The 16,173-nt window shown below is 43.5% G+C and overlaps 1 protein-coding gene across 1 annotated transcript in view; it reads right to left on the reverse strand.

Moving 5' to 3' along the window:
- Nucleotides 1-1,240: 1,240 nt before the first annotated feature.
- GNA13 (G protein subunit alpha 13) overlaps nt 1,241-16,173 on the reverse strand; it is a 40,109-nt gene continuing 25,176 nt past the window's right edge. Inside the window, exons 3-4 of the mRNA XM_047706900.1 lie at nt 10,456-10,506; nt 1,241-5,350 (exon numbers count right to left, since the gene is read on the reverse strand). Coding sequence (XP_047562856.1) covers nt 4,778-5,350; nt 10,456-10,506 — 624 coding nt within the window. The 3' untranslated portion in view covers nt 1,241-4,777. The remainder of the gene's footprint in view (nt 5,351-10,455; nt 10,507-16,173) is intronic.

Below are 16,173 nucleotides of genomic sequence, written 5' to 3' on the forward strand. Positions count from 1 at the left end.
GAAATAATTTATTGCCAATCCTGAACTAAAGCACTGACAGGAAAAAAAATGTACAATATCAGATAACGTGCTTCTTAGTTCCTGGAAAGTTATAAAAAGATATAATACGTATAAAAAATCTAAGCCACAAATACTTTTATACAAAGCTAATACAAATCACGTTTTGTTGGGTACAGTATCTGTGAGGTTGTTACAAAATATACTTTCGGATAAGGCTTCTTGTGGTAAATGAGCTCTCAGGTAGAGTGGTACAGAAAAGCCATTTAAAACATGCTGCCATTCTGCTTTCAAGTAAGAGGTAAAGGAGAGAGTAAATGGTATAGTTTGTTGCATTGTTACATATACCTTCCAAGAATTAATTCCTACCCGCCCCCTCTGTTCCCCCTTGGTACCATCAAATGGGCGTCACTGAGGACAGATGTATATCACTTACTATGGCAAGAAATATCATGAACAAGCTTTCTAAATACAAGCCCAAGTCAGATACCCAGGAAGTAGCATATTCCTATCACCACTTCCACAATGAAAATGTACGCATACTTTGAGCTGGAAATTTTTTTCTCAACAGCAGATATGGCTAGGTCCCCAAACCTGCCATCAACCCAGGAAACAGTGCCCCATCATTCACTTTTTGTTCCATATAAGCTCTGGCATTTGAAATCAGACGGTTAGACCTGGATGCCATAAGAATGAGTGTGTCCCCTTACATGCTAACTATACATTCAAGTATAGTTACAAGAATGATAATGGTACAAACACTACTTCAAATGTTGTTAATAACCACTCACCAGCCCAAGGTTGACATGGCCTTGATGGGACTTGAAAAAACCATAAAGTCCAACCTGTTTCAAATGTTCAGGTGTAGACCTCTACTTTATTTCTAGTATAAACCTTTGAAGCCCTAACCTCGTACCATAAGATAATGGGTAAGGATCATACCATCCGCCTCACTTGGACTGTGGAGACTCATCCACACCCGCTCTCGTGCAATCCCCAGTCCTCATGCTTTACTAGGCTGAAAGGGCAGGCTGCACCCTATCAATGGAGGAAAATCAGTCCTTAGAGGGAAGCGGCACACCCCGTGCGTATCCAACGGACGGAAGCGAACATGCGGAAATGATGGGAAAGCGACATAAAGTGACCCAGGACGAAGTCAAACTTCCGACCGGAAAACACCCGTGCAAACTTTCTGTGCTTGATTCCTTCCATTAAACTAAAAGCAATAAAAAGGTAACAGAGCGACTTTCTCTAGATTTATTGGGGAGTTTGTTACAAATGTTTGACTGAGCTTTTACAGGCATGATTTCATGGATTCAAGCAAGAAATTCAGAGTTAACACTGATCTTTAGCCTTCTTATTACACAGACAGAAATAACATTGCTACAAATTGCAATGGAGAGAAACTTGTTCCAAACAGCTTGGTTTGGGGTTTTGTCTAAATGGATCATTACATAATGAAAGCACCAATTTGAGGCCTTCTCCAATAGTGATTTGAATTTCAGAACATAACAGAACAGGACTGGGGTAACTTCATTCTTCACATAAATAAGGCATAACCGGATATGTGTACTAAGGCTGAAAATACATTTTTGTCAAAAGCATAAATACAAGTACTTGGGTCCACACTGCAAGTTCAGATTTATTCATTCTCTCTTACACAAAAATGGCAGGGGCGTACTATTTCCGTTGCATCAAAATCACTACTTCTCATCATCTCTGGGATTGACATACTCTTACTTCCTTCTACTTGAAACCAATCACTGCCACCAGCTGAAAAAGGGTTTCCCTAAACAACCTCAACTTGAGAGGTTCACCAGCGGAGCTTCCCAGCCTAGGTCGCACCGGTGCAACTTCCAAAACAGAACAGACACGGGTGGTCGGGGCCGCCCCCCACCCCTCGGCTGCTCTCCGGCTACCGGGTGCCTCTGCCACACGGTAACGCTGGAGTGAAGACCTCAATGTCATACACTGGTTGGCAGAAAGCAATGATTCGGGTTATCAAAAACAGAATATTTAAGTGGCAGAGGCAAGGCTTCCGTGATGTGGATCCTCAGAAAACATTTGGCAAAACCTTTTCCCTATGAAAATCAGGGCCCAAATTTGTAGCATTCTTTGATTTATAAGGCAACTCTGTATATTATACATTTCTCTGAGGCCAATGAGGGCACTTTTGTGACATTTCTTAAGAATTCAACGAGAAGACATTTGAGTTGAGGAACACAATGTAATAGAGAATTAGGCACATTTCATTCCAAATCATGACCTTGATTAAGACTTAAAAAAGCAAAGACACCAAAGAACCTTAAGCCACTGTTTTTAGAAATGAGGGGAGCTAGCGTGGTGAAAGCTGTGAGCACCTTTTAAATTTGGTTCACTAAGTTCCATCTCCTTCTTCATATAGTGGTATTTCAAAAGGATCTAGTTTTCATAATACAGGTATTAAGACTCCTTCAAATGGTTTTAAAATACAGTCTATAAAAACATGTGAGCCAAAGCCTTCAGACTGAGCCTCACACCTCCACTGTCTAAACAAGCCTGCCATTAAGGAGAAGTAACCTGTTGCCTCAAAGTATGGTCTAAACTTTATTTTAAAAGAACGTTGAGACATCACAAACACCAGGAAGGAAAATCACAAACACCCAGAATAATACCTTACCTATCTGGTGTTTTGACATGTCTTGGTGGTAGTCGAAAGGGACAACTTAGTGACTGCTGCTGTCAGGCAGTGTTTACGGTTTGCATCACAGATCTTAAACACAACTCGAGTAAGACTAAGTTTCCTCTTTGTACCGGGAACCTTAGCCTTCGCTGGAGGGCAATGGTTTGGGCCATTCAATTAAAGTAGTTGTGCAATCTGTGCACAGACTCTCCAGCAAAAAGTCCAAATGTTACTGTGCATGCATTCTGATATCCACTAGCACTGATGTTACTCTAATTTGTGAATTTAAACACTGTATTCTTTTTGGCGAGAAGCACTGGATGTAGAAGTATTCAAACATGCATGAGCTATATACTATGAAGACTTGCTTTAGGATGCTGGGCTACATGTCTGTAGCTCGTGCATGACCAAGGCATGGACACGCTGAAAGTTATGGATAAAATGATGGTGGAACTTCAAATGCAAGAAAAGTCAGGAACGGTTAAGAACAATCCCTGGTTAGTTCCTGGGAAAGCCCTACTTTCGCACTAGACACCAGACAGACCAAGAGCCATGGCCTTGGAAAGGCTGCGTGATCTGTAATGTTGACCAATCTTTCAAGGACTTTCTAGCCAATAGAATACCTGAGAACACAGCTCTACAGTAAAGTCACAGATGTCACAGTCTTAATCCCAATTTCCAGGAAAAGGAGAAAAGCTATCCGATTTTCCCAACTGTCACCAGGCCTGGGGCGTTTGCCTCTTTAGCCCCCGTCTCACACCACACCCAACCTAGCAGGCACTATTCTAGTACTGCAAACGAACCCTTCTGATGAGTTCACCACCACCGTATCTGTCCTCAAGGGTACATGTTCCTCTCGTATGTGCTGAGGAGAGGTCAAATGTAACCATCTTTCGGTGTGAACTAAAAAAATCACTACTTGTCCTTAGAAGTATCTTCAAGACATTCAAAATGTACCTCAATAAAGCTAGAATTTCATTAGCAATAATGATAGAAACGTATCTTTTGGAGACACATGAACAGGAATCTCAAATCATGCCTTCTTGAGTCGTTTGACAGGAAAATACTGCCCTTGGCAAGCTCCAAATAAACAAAAACTCCCATGAACGCCACAGTCGGAGTTGGTGGGAACAGACGGGAGAACAGAAAGATGTCTGCGATGGTACAACAGTGCTTCTCTGCAGCGAGGACCTGAAGGCCCCGAGACAGGACGAACAAGTCTGAGCGTAAAGCACCTAACGCCCTGGAAGGGGTATGTTTTATTCAGAAAGCTCTGTTATCAACCGATTTGTAATTTTTATAGTTGCTGCTATAGCCAGAATGCCTCATATGTGGCACATTTATGACATGATACTTAAATATGAAAAGGGCACATTGTATTTCACTCATTACTCTGCACCAAACACTCTGTAGGGCATTGGCTCGCCTCTTGTTCCCCTCCCCCTGCCCTGTACCATTTGTGAAACTCCACGAGCATCAGACTAGGAATCCTTATGTAAACTGTAAAACACCAAGAACATTACCTTCAGAAACCACAGAAATTTTAAAACTAATCAACTGCCGCTATACAAGCAATTAAAAAAAACACGAAGGCTAAATCTGTGTACAGCTACAAAATGCCAGTCCTTAGGTCGAACCTTTTTCCGACAGCCCTTCCAAACAAGGTCACCCTAAAGCTAGGCACGAGGGTCGCGGCCGGGCGCAGGGCAGATAAAAGGGGTCTTGCTTTTTTCGGAACTGAATGTCCTTAACCTCATACCAATAAGGCTTCGAGGACACCTTCGGAACTTGGCACTACAGAATTCAGCTGGAGAAGTGGGAGAAGCTGGAGCCCGAACTCTCCCCAGTCAGAGGCTTGGCAGGAAGCTACAAACCCCTCAGAGGGAAGCCACAGTGAAACAGATCAAAGGCTGAACGTCAACAGGTTTCGGTGATGTGTTACTCAGCAGCTTTCGGCCACAAACCCGAGTCTGCAGGAGGGGGACTAAGATTTCCAAGAAGTTAAACTTAGAATCCAGATTTTTCTAATTCCTGTTGTAAACTGCTATTTTAGAAAAACAAAATGAACAGAAAACAATCAAAAGACAGAAGGTATTAAACGGCCAGTCTTTCTGTACATCACTGTAGCATGAGCTGCTTGAGGTTGTCGTGAAGAATGGTATCCTTCACGTCGCGGAAAACGAGGCGGATGTTCTCCGTGTTGATAGCGGTGGTGAAGTGGTGGTACAAAGGCTTCTGCTGCTGGTCCCGGCGTTTGTTCCGGAAACACTCCACCAGGAATTTTTGGACGTCTCTTAAGCAGTGGGGATCCCCTTCGAATTCTAAGAAGTAGTCTTTGATGCTCACAATTTGCACTTTCTCCTCAAGCAAATCTGTCTTGTTTAAGAAGAGAATTATGGAGACATTGCTGAAAACCCGGTTGTTGACGATTGTTTCAAAAATGTTCAGAGATTCTGTGAGGCGATTGGTCAGTCGGTCTTCCATCAGCACCTGGTCGAACTCACTTGAGGAAACAAGGAAAAGTATTGACGTGACGCTGTCGAAGCACTCAAACCATCGTTTTCTCTCTGATCTTTGACCACCCACATCAACCATTTTGAAAGGCACATTTTTAATTTCAAAGTCGTACTCATGAATGCCTTTGGTGGGTCTTCTGGCAAGCAGGATATCTTGTTGTGAGGGAATGTAATCCTGGAAAAGAAGAAAAACTGCTTTATACTCAGTAACCCAGGAGTAAGTAAAGTTTCTACTGAACTAACTGGTTGAGTGAATGGATACGCAAACAAACCGATCTTTTTATTTATTTATTTTTTAAAAAGATGTTATTTATTTATTTATTTGAAAGAGAGAGAGAGAGAGCGCATCAGCACGAGCAGAGGGCAGGGGAGAGGGACAAGGAGACTCCCTGCGGAGCAGAGAGCCTGGAAGCAGACGCAGATGTGAACAGGGCTTGGTCCCAGGTCCCCGAGATCAGAGAGCACGACCTGAGCCGAGGTCAGACGCTTAACTGACTGAGCCACCCAGACGCCCCACAAACTCGTCTTTTTAGTGGCTTCTCCTGGCTGCGCTAAAGCGTTGGTACTATTATTCTCGTTACAGACAGCCAAGATCGATAACAATGTTAGGGAAGGAAGACTGGTTGAACATTCTGTTTCTCACTCCTGCAGTGTCTGCAGACTGAAGTCTCACTGACCAGGTGTCCCCTCGCCCCGCCCACCGCCGCGCAGCCACCTCCACTCTCACCGACCCACCCTCTGCTCTGGCCCAGGACCTTCCTGCTCACTTGTCCACCCGCTCCTTGCTCTCTGCGAAAAGCAGGGAGGGCTGAAATGCCAGATCCTGAGGGTCACCTCCCAGTGCAAGGTTCTGCCTACCTCTCTCTAGCTCATTCTAAACGCTTCCTGCCTGTGCCCCACCTTCACGACCAAGAACTCCCATGACGGTCACTCCACGGCATCACCACGGCCATACCACACGCATGGCCAAGGCACTGACTTGACTTTGGGGCGCCGCCCAGGTTTGCTTCCAACGTCCAGCCCAAGCAGCTATGCTCCTGCCCTCTCACTCTGACACAAGTAGTCACTCTGCCTGTGCCTCGGCCCGTGAAGCAAAGGTGACCACACCAGGCCGACCTGCCTCAGAGTGACAGCTTATGCAAAGACCCCTTCTCTGTGCACGGGACCAGTCAGCTCCTTGGACAGACAGAAGCTGCCGGCCTCACGAGTCAGCGGCTATCCTGGACAGCGGACTTCGGGATGCAGTATAACTGGTTCTTTCTTCCCAGGCTAGTGTTTTTCCAGAACGTTGACTTAGCTCTTGGGCAATACTGAACAGGAGAACTTTTTAATGCTCGTCGTCAAGGTCAAAATACATATTTTTTCTAATTGAGGCAAGATTTTAAAACAACGCTGATTGTTATAATGCTGTACCTTATGCTTTTCCAAATAGTGTGATATAATTTTGAAATTTCAGTACAACGTGATTATTCATCTCCTCAAAATCGTGCAATGGAGTTAGAATAAAAAAAAAGTAGGCAGTTCTCAGTTACCCGAAATCCACAACCACTTATTATATAACACTAGGGCTTCATAAAACATGTTAGGTTTCCAGGTTCCCTTTTAGCTTTTGTTCACGTACTTACTAGTTTACCTAGAATCAGCACACCCAATTTTTACCTACCCCTAATTTTTTGTTTAACATTTCATCATGGACTGTTACACATGCTGATGTAGTTGTATTTCACTTCAATGGAGTATAAATAAATACGCCAAATGAGTGAATGTACTGTACTTTAAATAAACATTCCCTGACTAGTGTTCACTAAGGTTGTTTCCAATTTTTTACTTTTGTAAAAATCCTGCAATTAAAATTCTCATACACATATTCCCCCTCCCCTTTTGGACTATTTCCTGAGACTAAATAACCAGGAATAAGATCATGAGGCCAAAGGTTACGAACATTTTAAAGACCCTGGACACTTAGAGCCCAACCACTTTCCAGAAACGCCGTGCATACACGTGCCAGCTGCTTCAGGAACATGCCAGCCCTGGGTTGTTGTTTTTTAATTTTCTAATTCCATAAAAATTACAAGTTCTAACTGCCTCACTTAGAGGCTAACAATCTGGTTAGGAAGCTGAAGGCTAATTCCTACGCAGCCCCCAAACCAGGACAATGTCATCAAGTGCTAACTGGTGTGGCAGAACACCAGCGATTCGAGAACTGAATTCTGGAGCCAGCACTTCACAGACTAGCTGTGTGACCCTGGCCGAGTCACTTCATCCTGCTGTGTCTCCACTTCCTGATTTGTGAAATGCAGACAATAACGTTCACTGGCCCTCACATCAAGGGGGTTGTGAGTTCAATAGGGGAAGTGCTTGGGCACCGGCCCAGACACACGGTGTACGCGCCATGTGGTCTCGTGTGTGGTCATGTCTCCCGCCAGCCACTCCCCTCCGCCCCACTCCTACATCATAACCTCAGAACTTACCGGGAGCTTCCTCACTGCATCCGATCTGAACTCTGCTGACTGGCTTTCGTGACCCGCTTTACTCCTTGTTTTCTGGAACTGGCAGACTCTGCTCTACACTGTCCAGGCTTACCTCAGAGCCTCATGTCAGGACCTGCCCAAAGCTGCACGTCTTGGTACCGCTGCATGACCATTCACTTGCACAGTCGTGCAACTACAATGAACAACGCATCCAGACCCAAGCTACTGCCTTCTAGAAATCGGTTTTCATACGTTAGAGCCAAGAACATCACAGGTCCTCTGTCAGACAGACGTGCCTGCTAACATTAAACCCACCCTGCTGTCCCCCATCTTGGTGGGCCGCATCTCCTCTCTCTCTCTGAGTCTAAATCCACCTCACCCTTCTGACAGTTTGGATCCCCGTTCTTAGGGGCTAGCTCCAGCTCCCCAGGCCAGAGCATCTCTCCCCCTCTATGGACGAACACTGTCTTCACTGTCTAGCACTTAATCGTCCTCTGCTTATTTTATGTATGGCACAGTTTTGTCTCGAATAGAATGAGTTCCTTAAAAACAGGGATCACAGAACCAAACAGCTAACGAGCCTTTACTACTACATGCGAGGCTCTATTCTGAATAACTTAGTGAGTGCCAGGGACTGAACCCTGTCTCCCACAAGTTCATACGCTGGAGCCCTAACCCCAAAGTGACTGTATTTTGGGACAAGGCTTTTATAGGACATGACTCAGGTGAAATGAGGTCAGAGGGGCCTAAGAAGACAGTCTTGGCGGTCTTGTAAGAGCATGAGATCTCTGTGTATGTGTATGCGCTGAGCCAGAGCCCCGTGAAGAAGCCCCAGAGAGGAGGCCGCAGTCTGCAAGCCAGGAGCAAAGTCCTCCCCCAAAAACGACCATGCCAGCACCTCCACTTTAGACTTCCAACCTCTGGAACCGTGAGAAGTCAAGGTCTGCTGTCGGAGCCACCCCGTCTGTGGTGTTTCGTCATGGCAGCCTGAGCCGACCAAGACCTGGGGTTTGTTCCATGTCATTATCCCATAACCCTATGCACTCTCTCACTACGCCCATGACATGAAGAAATTAAGGCGCAGGGATGGCCGTGGTCACACAGAGCCGGTCCGTGTGGGAACTGGCCTCGGGATCCAGGTGGTCGGGCTGCAGAGCCCACGTTGCCGACCCCTGTGCTGTTCCCCTGCCCAGAGGGTCACGGGGCTGGGCACACCACAGGGCTTCAGTGGCTCCGGTACTCCCATCAGAGATGGAGAAGCAAATACCATCTTGGGACTGGTCCGACACGCACAAAAGGAAGGACCCATCTGTGGTGCCACCGGGGCCATTCTTCCCTCCTTTACACCTACCTACTGACCGCAGCACTCTCTTTGCTTTGTTCCAGACATGGCCTCAGAACCGTGCTCAACTGACTGTAAGCAGCTCGCACAGCCGGACTAGAGTCGGCCTGGAGTCACTCACTCCCTGTTCGCTGGTGCCTGCTGTGTGCCGGGCACTGTCATCAGGCCTCAAGAACTCTACTCTTCAAAATCAAGAGATGAGGCCCTTGCTCTTACGGCAAGAGGAAGGTACAGGACAAGTAAACATACAAATAAATAAGCCAACTGCAGAAAGAGCAACGATCTTTGCAAACAGCAGGGGCTGATGCAAACACAAGAGGGGGACCTGCTCCGCATGGTGCCATCGAGGACAGCTTATCTGGAAAGCCAACTGGGAAGAGCAGGTCAAAGCAGCCCTGTCTGGATGGGAAAACATGCAATAACTCTTACTGGGGGTCTCTGCATTTGGCCTACATGTAACTCCCCCCTCCCAAGGCTCATAATCTAATCAGATGGGAAAAAGACAATGAAATAAAGTCTTAATACAAAGTTTCACTGATGGAGTGAGTAAAAACCCATTAATATGGAGATCCCAACTTCTGGAACACACATGTCTAGGAGAAAAACACACTGGCTTAAGGGCAGACAAGCACAATTTTGCAAAATCCAAAGCAAGAGAATGTAAAAATTATCTTGCAGAAAGAAGGCACACTGTCGCATGTCCTGGATAGATCAGTGCACCACTTTCCTCCTTGCCGTGGGTTTTTCATTTTGTGCTTTCTTTTGGTTTTATTTTTAAAGGGAATCTCAAAGAACCCATACGATTAAACCAACATGTATTACAGAAAGCCGCTTTAAGAGGAGGCAAATAATGCTTCGGTAACTCCAGAGGGTAACACGTGACTCTGGGGCAGTGACTTTCAAGCATTTTCTGAGCACAGCAACCTTTCTTTCAGTCTTTGGCCTGCATCCAGCCCAGAGAAGACAGAGCAGCTGCGAGTCTGCAGGAGGCCCAGGCAGCCAGAGCCCGCCACCGTGCCAGCTGGGAGGAAAACCATCCACCCTCCTTCCAGGGCCGACTCCTCCTCCTGCTTCGTGGAGGCTCTTCGGCAGGCCTTTACCGAACTGAAAAATACCGTTTCCTAAAGCGTTTTGAAATCCAGCAACCCACTGTGTTCTGTTTCTTCTGACCAAAAAAAGCCCACATGAGAGACCCCAAAGTCGAAGAGATAATGTACAATCTCATTTTCAAACATGAACTTCTTTCTCTACAGTTTCACATTCATGAACTAGTGGACAAGGCACCCCCAGGGAAATGGCAGAGATCTGGATAACAGAGGGAGGAAAAATGGAGCAGCAGGAGTCGGAGTCTTGCCACTAGGAAAAAGGAAGAAGCAAACAGCTATTTTAATACATAATTTTTCTAAACCTCCCACTAATATCCTGACTACTGCTTTCAAAGGGCAATAAACATAAACAAAAACTTACTGCTTCTCCAAGTTTATCCAAGTTATCCAGGAAATATTTTACAGATTCACCCTAAAACAAGAAGAAAATAAACAGTTATTAGAGCTTAGAAATGGAAGATTCTGTTACAACAGTTTACATTAAACTGTCTGGTTGTACACTTAATCTAAACACCATTTGTTTAGTTACAAATTTTAGTTACAATTTTAGTTACAACTGACCCCACTAAGAACGTATACAGTGTCTGCCTCTGCCCAGTGCCACAGGCTGGCTAATTTCACAAATGCTTTCCATAGGTGGTGCCCCAGTGACCGTCTGCGTGGCTGGGATTACCTGGACGCTTACTGATAGAGCCATCTAGGTAGCCAAAGGGAAGATGTAATTAAAACGTAAAAACTGGGGCGCCTGGGTGGCTCAGTGGGTTGGGCCGCTGCCTTCGGCTCAGGTCATGATCTCGGAGTCCTGGGATCGAGCCCCGCATCGGGCTCTCTGCTCAGCAGGGAGCCTGCTTCCTCCTCTCTCTCTGCCTGCCTCTCTGCCTGCTTGTGATCTCTCTGTCAAATAAATAAATAAAATCTTTAAAAAAAAAAAAACGTAAAAATTGCTTTTGAGATAAACAAACAATTTAAGGGGGATTCTTTTTGTCTATATTTTTCTACCTTTAGTGTACACCAATGGTGGTTATCATTAGTGACAAGAGCAAACCAGAGATGAGGTGAGGACACCGTAACATCTTTCAGTAACAGGCACTTGCCTGGACAGACACGCCTACCTCCAGAAGATTTTGAATTAACGCTGCAGGCTTCATGTCTCCCTCAGGTCTTCTCCTGAGTGACCAGCCTACTCTCTCTGAGCCCAGATTTCTATTACACTCCCACTCAGTTTTGAATATCTAGAATACAGTCCTAAGAGGAAATACTTGAACAGAGGACAGAGAAGAGGGGAGCCATTTGGGGCAAAAAGGGCTCTTTCTCCTAGGACGCTCTCCCTGCGTTTTCACGCTGCTGCTGGATTTCTACTGCCGTATCACAGCACCCCCCTGCCCGCAGCTGCTTCCGTAATTTCTGGAAGGCAGTGCTTCTTTCAGGTACAGAAGAAATTATTTGAAGATCTTGGGTGACTACAGGTTCTGACCTGGGGCTGGGAGTGGGGGTGGGGTACAACCGACTAGTAGTTTCTGCAGTTCAGGTGACTTCTGGGACCACACTGGGTCACAGACCTCACAGGAGTTCTCGATTTGTTTTGGTGTCAGAATCCCTTTCCACATCTTTAAGATTCTTAAGGATCCCAAACAGACGTTGTTGATGTGGGTTATAGCTATTAGCATTTACCGTATTAGAAAGGAAAACTGAGAAATTTAATATTTTGAAAATTCATTTAAACATTTTAATAATACACACATTCCGTAGTAGCACATTTTAGTAAAGCTCAAACGAAGACCGTGAGATACTCATTTGCTTCTGCATGGGAACGGCTGCTATAGGTTGTCCTGCCTGAGTATGGACAGAAAATCTGGTCTTTCACAAAAATGTAGTTGGAAAGGGAGCATTTTCATAAAATATTTTCAGATAACTGCAGACATTTTTGCTACTATACCAAAACTTGACAAGTGGTAGTTTTTGTTTTTTTTTTTAAAGTTAGTTCACTGTGTCACAGGAAGCCTCCCAATGAACTTTCCAGTTTCCAGTGAACTTTGTCACACCGAAGTTCACTGGTTTACCCGTCCGCAGAAAGGATCTTTCACCTGACCACCCTCCTGTAACACCAGGCACGGGTCATGGGGGTGACCAAGTAATGCAGACCTCCCAGACGCCGGCGTGCTTCGTTACATCGTATCAAGAAAATCCTAGTCATGAGTATGTGTTTCACCTCTCTGTCTTAACTACTGGGAATCAGACAAGCGCACAGTGGTGGGCCAAAACAAGTTTTCCTAAAATTGTGATTTTTACTTCAAAGCTCAAATTTTATCAATGGCAACAAATACTCTCCCATATTTTCCTTCAAGCGATAGGCTACCTTCACTTCTTTTCTAAAAAAATGTCCAATGCCCAAGTCTGAATATGTTGGTTGGTTTCTTGAGTAAAAATGTGTGTTCCATGAAAAATATGGTTAGTTCAGTTCATGCTCTGACCAGCTGCCAAAGCGCTTTTCATCCTGAGTCAGTGGGCGCGGGGGCCTCCCAGCCCATCACACAGAATAGGAAAAGACAGGGGGACTCAAAGGTCGAGATTTAAAACAATAATTTTTAATGTTTATTTAGGGTTCATCTTAAGTGACAGAGGGGTGTGTGTGTGTGAAATGACAACCACAAGTGTATGGTGGTGAAGGATACAACAGCTTTGTGTGGGGCCAAAGCCTGGACCTGTGCCTCGGCGCCAGTGTGAGCACAGGGAAGAAGGGAAATGGCACTTAGTACCACTAAGAAGAGTGCTCACTTGAAGACTCCCTTTCTGCGGTGTCCGGGGCCCCCAAGAGATCTGTGGGACACACTTTTTGGAGCATGGCTGCCTGGAAGTGCGTTCATGGACAAGTACACAGGTGTGTCCCTGTGGGGAGCGCCTGGCTGACTCCCTCAAGGCTGTAAGCAGTGATAGATGGTTTTGCTTTTTTCTGGACCTTGTGGAGTATTTAGAGCATCTAAAGATGATCTTTAGAAGATGGCTAAAATCTTCAAGGAATTCATTTTGCGTTAATGAAGAGATTATCTGAGCAAACTTGGATTTTTTTTGCATTATATCGTGAATTTTAATGAAAAAATTAGTTATTTTTGTGTTCGGACTGAGATCTACAGACCAAAAGGAATCTGGGCTTAACCTATAAATTTCAATATTTATTTACAGGACTATAAATAAATAACCCGAAAGCATTTAAAAAGTAAAAATTCAAACAATAATGAATCTGATATACTGGAGTCACTTGGACAAATATGACAAGAGATAGTCACTCTGTTTATATATGAGTCTGACTAACAAAACTGTTATCCTTTCAGTAATGTGCATATTAAATACTTACATAATGTCAGATACCTTAAATGAAATTTAGCAAATTTATAAAAAAGGTGTTTTTTTTGGACTGGGAGTGTTGTATATTGCATTTATTGGCTTTTCCCTTGATTTTAGATTTAATATAAACCCACTGTGGAAACTGATAATAAAAAGAACCAAGAAAGAAAGTGGCAACAGCCACCACCTCCACCACTCAGGGAGGACCACAGTTAACATTTGATGACATCTTCCTTCATGCACCTTTTGTATACTTATCATGTTGAAATAAGACAGACAAGTTTGTTCCTCATTTTTCCACTTAAATAACTGTTAAGTAAATTTAATGGTCAAAATAATTCCTAGTATTTATTATCTGAAAGATTAAATAAGACCACCGACCTAATGTTGACTATTTGAACTTTTTTTTGGTAAACATTTTTAATACTTTAAAAATACTTTAAAAATAAAGAATGTTGTGATAAACAGCTTTGAGTACAGCACTTTGTGCTCTTAAACTATGTCCTGAGTGATCTCAGAAGAATTACTAAGGCAAAGAGGATAAATGTTTTTAATATGCTTACCACTCACTGCCACAACGGTTCTACTGACTCTCGTACCCAACGGTGTGAAGTCATGATGAAAATAAATGAAGCTGAGACCAGAGAGGATGTGTTTTGTGGATGTGTTTGTAATAAACTAAAGTGCAAACCCTGATTGGCTCCATACTGGGACCCCCGATGCTTCTCATGCAGACACCCCCGAGCAAGGGGGCCCTGTGGAGCACAGAAAATGGCAGGTTCCACATCCAAACTGACAATAAAAATCAGCTACACAGAAACATATTTCAATTAGTACTGCTGTTTATCTTAACTAATGGCCAAATAAATGAAAGTTAAAGTCACCTTAACATGAGCATATGGTCTAAAGCAGCAAGCTCCTCCTTTCCCATTTAAAAAAGTAAATGCTTATAACCATCCCATTGTTTCTGTGGATATAGAGAAGCTGGTTACTCATTCTAGTGACCTTGCAAATTCAAACATTTTAGAAAATTATGAGTAGTATGGGTGAAAACTTTTAATGAACTTTCACCCATTCTAGGGAATTTATTCAACATAAACAAAATGTTACAAACAAAAGATATTTTATTCAACATTACCTCTCACAGCAAGATTTGGAAGTCCACTTTTCCATTTATCATTAGGGGAATGATTTAATAAATGTTGTTATACTAATACAATAACATTACATGTCATCAAATAATAATTATTTTGATACAATTGCCATGTATGAAGTATTTACACCATTAAGTGCTAAATTAACGTACTAGATCACCAAGTGAAGGTTACAAAGAAATTATAACCCCTTATCTACAAGCTTTTGGTAAGCTTGGCTCCAACACTTAACTGGGAGCAAAACTTGACCTGAATGGACGTTAGGTTCTTTATGGTCTTTATTTCACCCACTTAGTAAAACTGCTCAAACATTTTGCTGCAAAACTATGGATTTTACAAAATGAACAGTATATGTACTATATTAGCTTTCTGAAATCTAAAAATTCATAATTCCATTAACAAATCCAGACTCAAGGATTTATAAGAATGGGTCCGTAGTATGTATGCTTTAACTATTCTCTTTAAATATGGAAAAGGTAACTTTGTAGTTCAATGAGTGACTATATTCTCTTCTCAAAAAAAGAAAAAAAAAGAAAGAAAATGGTTCCCATTTGTTCTTCTCTTGGTATTACAAATATAAAAAAAAGCTTAAGTTCTTTTCCCCGATGTGTCCTGATTTAAACACATTCTCTAAGAGTGGATCTAAGATCTTTTAGGTTCAAATTACTGCAGGCCTCTCTGTTTACTGGGAATTCATAGTCTCACCCAAATCAAATGATAATAATTAGAGAAATATGCATTTGCTCCTGTTGTTAAATTTCAACATCTACTGAAATTTCATCTGTTGAAGTTTTTTTTTTTTCATCTGCTGAAGTTTCTACTGAAGTTTCATCAGTGTAATTACCCAGTCCTTTCTGCACCTGAGGCTCTACACAATATTTATAAAATCACTTCCACATATTTGAACGCATGGATTAACTCTAGTATTTCAAGTCCCCAAGAAGGTGCCCAACTGCCAGCTGACTGTACTGTGACTATGTTTTGCCTTAAGGAGTATAAATACTTCAACTTATCATTCCTATAAAAAATACAGTATGGTTAAAATAACACCCCAAACATAAAAAACGATGTTAATTCACCATTCTAGACCATTAGGTTATACTATTGATCCTTCCATTATGGTTAGAAACCCGAGAGTGGGGCAGACACAAGGACGGCATTAGTACATTTTAATGCGCACGGCTGTAAACTGAAGCCAGAATCCTGTTAAGTGGTCATGCCTCCCAGATTAAGCTACTGTGAAACCCATGCACACACAGACGTAAGCGTGAGCGTGAGCGTGTGAGCACACACAGACGTAAGCATGAGTGTGAGCGTGTGAGCACACACAGACGTAAGCATGAGCGTGAGCGTGTGAGCACACACAGACGTAAGCATGAGCGTGAGCGTGTGAGCACACACAGACGTAAGCATGAGCGTGAGCGTGTGAGCACACACAGACGTAAGCATGAGCGTGAGCGTGTGAGCACACACAGACGTAAGTGTGAGCATGCGCGCACACACAAGCATGTGCAAACACATGTGTGCGATAAAAAGACAAATATTTTCAAAGGAGAAGTTTCCCACAGTAGCTTTAGAGGGTG

Source organism: Lutra lutra, chromosome 16 (assembly GCF_902655055.1).
Source record: "Lutra lutra chromosome 16, mLutLut1.2, whole genome shotgun sequence".
Lineage (NCBI taxonomy): Eukaryota > Metazoa > Chordata > Mammalia > Carnivora > Mustelidae > Lutra > Lutra lutra.